Source organism: Anopheles cruzii, unplaced genomic scaffold (assembly GCF_943734635.1).
Source record: "Anopheles cruzii unplaced genomic scaffold, idAnoCruzAS_RS32_06 scaffold00811_ctg1, whole genome shotgun sequence".
In the NCBI taxonomy this organism is placed as follows: domain Eukaryota; kingdom Metazoa; phylum Arthropoda; class Insecta; order Diptera; family Culicidae; genus Anopheles; species Anopheles cruzii.
Window position 1 is genome coordinate 3,168 of NW_026454398.1, and position 4,891 is coordinate 8,058.

General features: G+C 50.8%; 1 protein-coding gene across 1 annotated transcript; it reads left to right on the forward strand.

Moving 5' to 3' along the window:
• Positions 1–2,575: 2,575 nt before the first annotated feature.
• LOC128276252 (15-hydroxyprostaglandin dehydrogenase [NAD(+)]-like) lies at positions 2,576–3,766 on the forward strand. Its single transcript, XM_053014722.1, has 4 exons — positions 2,576–2,668; positions 2,731–2,851; positions 2,924–3,353; positions 3,424–3,766. Exons 1-4 carry the CDS (start codon positions 2,576–2,578, stop codon positions 3,536–3,538), a joined length of 759 nt encoding a protein of 252 aa, XP_052870682.1. The 3' UTR covers positions 3,539–3,766.
• Positions 3,767–4,891: the final 1,125 nt, after the last annotated feature.

The window sequence follows — 4,891 nt, forward strand, 5'->3', positions numbered from 1 at the left end:
GACGACCTTTGTTAAAAGAACGATCTCACACGAATTTTTATTGTGTAACTACAAACACTTATCAACACACATGGGCACTCTGACTCTTCCCATTCACACTGCCGGTCGCCTAGAAACCGCACAGACTGCTCGCATTTCGCACACTATGATGCGGACCCGAGAAACAATCGAAACGCGATCACGCACTATTTTGTCGCACCATCGCTAACGTGTGACGGTATCGGGGGCTTCGCGTAAACAATTAATTAACACCGTGCGCGCTGCTGGAGAGCTGTAAATTAAGAGAACACCTTTTAGGATGATGGTGACGACGCTGATGATGATGATGCAAACGGCAGCTGACCGATAAAGCGCCGTATCGCGAGTATAAATAATCTTCCGCTGTGCTGTGTTTGTTATCGGAAAAAGGTGACTTCATCCTGCAATGTCATCGGCACGGTTCGGCACGCGGCCGCCGGCAGTGGGTGATGGGAAAGCTGATCCGCACTAGCAATCATCGCGGCCACGATGATGATGATGATGATATCCTTTCCATACACCCAACGAGCCTCTTCGAGGTGGGGGGGGACATTACATAAGTGAACGCATCGCATGCAATCACACGATCACGCTCGATCGATACTCGATGCCTGTCAGAACGTCACACGAACCGTTGGAGCAACAGCCGGAAACACACACAAATGCGCGACGAAACGCGGGCAGGCGCGGGTTCACTCCGTCGGTGCAATCAATGAAAGTATCGCCATCCACTGCACCACACTGTGGGCCGTTTGGTCTGGACCCGTTTTTTTGCTTGGCCCGATACCGATACGGATCAAAACAAACAAGCGGCGCCGAAATAAAATGGTGGATTCTGTCAAGCAACGGCCGCGGCACGCCACATACACTCGCCGCCACAGTGAAATGGTGATTTGTGTCCGCGGTTAGGCGTTTTCTTTTTCTGCCCCAACCGCGGAGGGCGCGCCGTGCGATGGGAAAAAGAAGAACAACGCACGGGAAACAAGCGAACGAGAAGAAAGTTGAGTTACGGAGCCCGGGGATTGTACTACACAGCAGAAGCACAAGAAGGCGGCGGTCGCCCCTTCGCGTACCCGGAGAGCACTTACATTCCGAAACGGGATGGTCCGCGTCACCGCCGGATGTTCTATCCCCGCGCGGTGGGACTAATGATGATGACGATGAGGAAACGCCACCGCACGCGATGCACGACAATTGTTAGAAACTTCCTATCACGACACTAACCGAGACGCGTTTTGGCTGGAAAATGCCCGGGATCAATTGCTTGAAAAAGTCATTCTTTCTCGGCACACCGACGCGCTACAGCGCGGACAGACACCGTAACGGTTCACCTAAAAATCCGAGTGTTGCGCTCCCCGCTTCGCGAAGCAAGGCGTTTTGCGTGTGCGGTCCTGAATCACTCTCTCTCGCGGTCGTTCGCTCTCTTTCTCGCTCTCTTTCTCTTTTCGGTCCGTCGGAACTCGCCGCACTGTTTGGTCGTTTCGCCGGTAAACAAACAATTTGGAGAGAAAATTTATCGTTCACATTTCACAATCAAGCCAGTTCGCCGTCGCACTATTCGCCCGGAAACGGATCATGCTCATGTTTGAATTGTGGAACTTAAATCGGTGGTCAATAACACTAAAACACCTTGCTGCTTCGCTCTCTAAACGCACATGCGATTTTATTCAATTGATAGTGTTTGAGCGATTGGATTCTTTAAAAAAACGTGCTTCTTCAAGTGACACACACACACCCGCCGCTTCTGTTGCGCATGCTTTGCCGCTGTTCCGTGCTCAGCGTTTTGGAGCCTGACACACACAGCGAATGAACACCATCCTGGCACCAAATGTAGGAGAAAAACTACGCAAAAGCGAAACAAAACGTGAATTTGGCAAACCATTTTACCAACGTGTTCGGCCCATTACTCTTCTTTTGACTCCCCGGTGCACGCACGAAACACACCGGATCTCATTGTGATCCCGTGCGCCCTCGATATCCTTCCGTGAGCCCTGTTGTGTTAGTGTTAGTGTGCAGGACTATTGGGTGAACGACTTGTAGCGTGTTCCCCAGTTTTTGCACAACAGAAAAGACACGCAGACTGACTGACCCCACGGGCATCGTGGATTGTTGGGTGCGGACTTCCTTCTCCAATTTCACTTCCTGTTATAGTTATAGCTGAATTCCTTCCGTTTGCGTACCGTTTGTGCTCTGCACAGCTAGTGGAAACCTCTCCAAACACCCCCAATTTATCTCCAGAACCTGTGTGCGAAGTGGAGTTGATTTAGTTTCCAGTTCCATCGGGGTGTGTCTGTGAGTGTTCCGCGTGGGTGGGTGTGGGGGCTAGTTCCGTGAGTCATTCGAAACCGCTTAAATTCCTCCTGTAAACACGTAGTAGCCAGCCCTTCATCCTTTCGCTCGCTCTCTCTGCGTGTACCCGGCACGATTCCGCGGGCTCTGAAACATAATGGCTCCCTCTCAGTAGGCGAACCACGCACACGCGGTCATTTGTGTTCGGCCATCGCCAAGGAGGTAAATTGATTGCCAGCATATCTAACTCACGGACGAAACGGCAAGGATGGATTTGAAAAACAAAACCGCTCTTGTGACCGGTGCCGCCACAGGGTTAGGGAGGGCTTTCAGTGAGGAACTGTTGAAGCATGGCGCTAAGGTAAGCTGGTCTCGGTAGCTGCGTGACTTTACCCCTAATCGATGCATCCACCCCCGTCTCAGGTCCTGATTTGTGATCTGGATTCCGACGCCGGCGAGCTAGCGGTGGAGGAGCTCGGGAAGCAGTACGGTTCACGCGTATTGTTTTTCCACTGTGACGTTACGGATTACATCCAGTTTGAAGGTAAGGATCCGGCGGGTCCTCGAGAAGCGCGTCTCAAAAATTTTTTCTCTCTTTCTTTCTCGTTGACCGCAGAGGCATTTGAGTACGCAGACTGTATGCTGAAAGGAATCGACATTGTGATAAATAACGCAGAAATAATGAACGATAATTTTTGGGAGCTGGAGGTGGACGTAAACCTGAACGGGGCTATCCGTGGCACACTGTTGGCCCAGAAGTTTATGGGCACGGGAAGGGGCGGCCACGGTGGTGTGTTGGTGAACATCGGTTCCGGTGTCAGCCTCAGACCACAGCTGTCCACTCCCATTTACACGGCCACCAAGCACGCCATCCTCGGGCTGACCAAGGCCTGCGGTGATCCGTTTCACTACAATGAGACGAAGGTGCGAGCGTTCGCGTACTGCCCGGGGCCAATAGAAAACTCTTCCTCGCACAACAAACGATTCATGGTTCCGGCATTCGAGAAAGCCAAAGAGCTCGATATGACAGGGGTGCAGTGGCAAAAGTGAGACCATCCGGCCGCTGCCTGGTGTGTGTTTGTGTAGTTTTGATGCATTTCTCCGTTTTGTTTTCAGGATGGAACATGTGGCCAAAGAATTGATACCGCTGATCAAAAATGCACCCTCGGGAACCATCTGGGGTGTGACTGGGGGCAAGCCGCCGAAGGAGATACCGTACTGCAGTTTGTAAGCGTGCGCCCGTTAATTTTCAACTTCATCTTGAGCAATCCATCATCAGCCAATCAGCCCGTAATCGGTGGCATCAAACACCCTTACCAATAGGGGATAACCTTTAAGCAAACGCCCCGCTACATAGTTAAGACAATTAAGACAACATTTACTATCATCGACCATTATATCAGCTTGTAGACAACGCTTCTTCCTCCATACATTGGCTTCGCTCATTGAATTGTGCAGACATGAAATCACTTTAACAAATCGTGCGCTTTTGATAGTATCCAACGTTTGAGGCTAAATCGGTAGCGATTGAGGCGGTGCAAGGCCAATTTTGTATGACACTGTTGGTGCGACCGTGAAATAAAAGTCGAAAGAAGCAACCTCATAGCAATAGCAAAAGGGCGCGTTTCCGTTTCGTCAGCCGGTCACCGGTCACTTGATTCAAAAAGTCGATGAACGCCCATTACGTTAATTTTATTTCCACAAGAACGTTTGAGAGAAAATTTGATTTGACAATTTGAAAGACGTCTTGACGTTTTCGTAGCCGGCTATCCTCCCTTCAGAAACGTCCTGCTATACAAAGTGTTACCATTACACGCCACAAACTGTCACGAGCTGTCCGTGGCGTGGTAATGGTAACGCATCTGGTCGCGCTCATTTTTACGCTCACCGAGAAGGCCGACACACCGTCACCGTGGAACGCCATTTCATTTTCCGTTGCCCTGGGTGTAAAATCTGCTTCCGCTCGTTCTCAAGAGCACGGTACGAATAATCAAAGTAGACTCGTGCTTTCCACCATTCCCATCGACATACGGTGTCTGTGCCGTGTGGTTCTTCGCTAGAGGATGCGAGTGTGCAAAAAGTAACCTACAAAAGCGTCGCTTAGACAAAAGGAAAAACGTAAAAAAGGGCTACGCATCCTGGGCGCAAGAAGAAACCTTAATCTCCGCGCGTGTGTGTGTATGTCCAGTGAGTTTGTCCCCTAGGTAGCCTCTAAACCGGAACATGGTGTCGTGCATGTGAAGAACAGTAACAAATTTGCAACCTACCATCCACATCTTAGCTGGCGGCGGCGGCGGCGGCGAGTAACGCTTGCGAACAGTACGGCCATCGCGAACGACCATCTTGTGATACTGTCGCGAGCAAAGTTTGTCCTTAAAGCAAAAAAACTGCACTTTCGCAGGTCAATTTTTGGTCCGCTTCTAGAAAACGTGCAGCACCGGGTGTTTCCGTGCAATCCTTAGAACCTGACCGCAAATGATGGAGGACCACAAGACCGACGAAGGAGGCGGCGGCGGCGGTGTACTGCGATCGGTGCTTGAAATGGCCGAGCTGGAAACAATCGGTGATGGTCCACGGAAAAAGA

What these genes read in the sequence shown, in the direction of transcription:
- LOC128276252 (XM_053014722.1), top strand. Translation starts at nt 2,576, where the DNA reads ATGGATTTGAAAAACAAAACCGCTCTTGTGACCGGTGCCGCCACAGGG. An exon ending in GGATTACATCCAGTTTGAAG is followed by an intron (nt 2,852 to 2,923) that starts GTAAGGATCCGG and finishes CGTTGACCGCAG; the next exon opens with AGGCATTTGAGTACGCAGAC. An exon ending in ACAGGGGTGCAGTGGCAAAA is followed by an intron (nt 3,354 to 3,423) that starts GTGAGACCATCC and finishes TTTTGTTTTCAG; the next exon opens with GATGGAACATGTGGCCAAAG.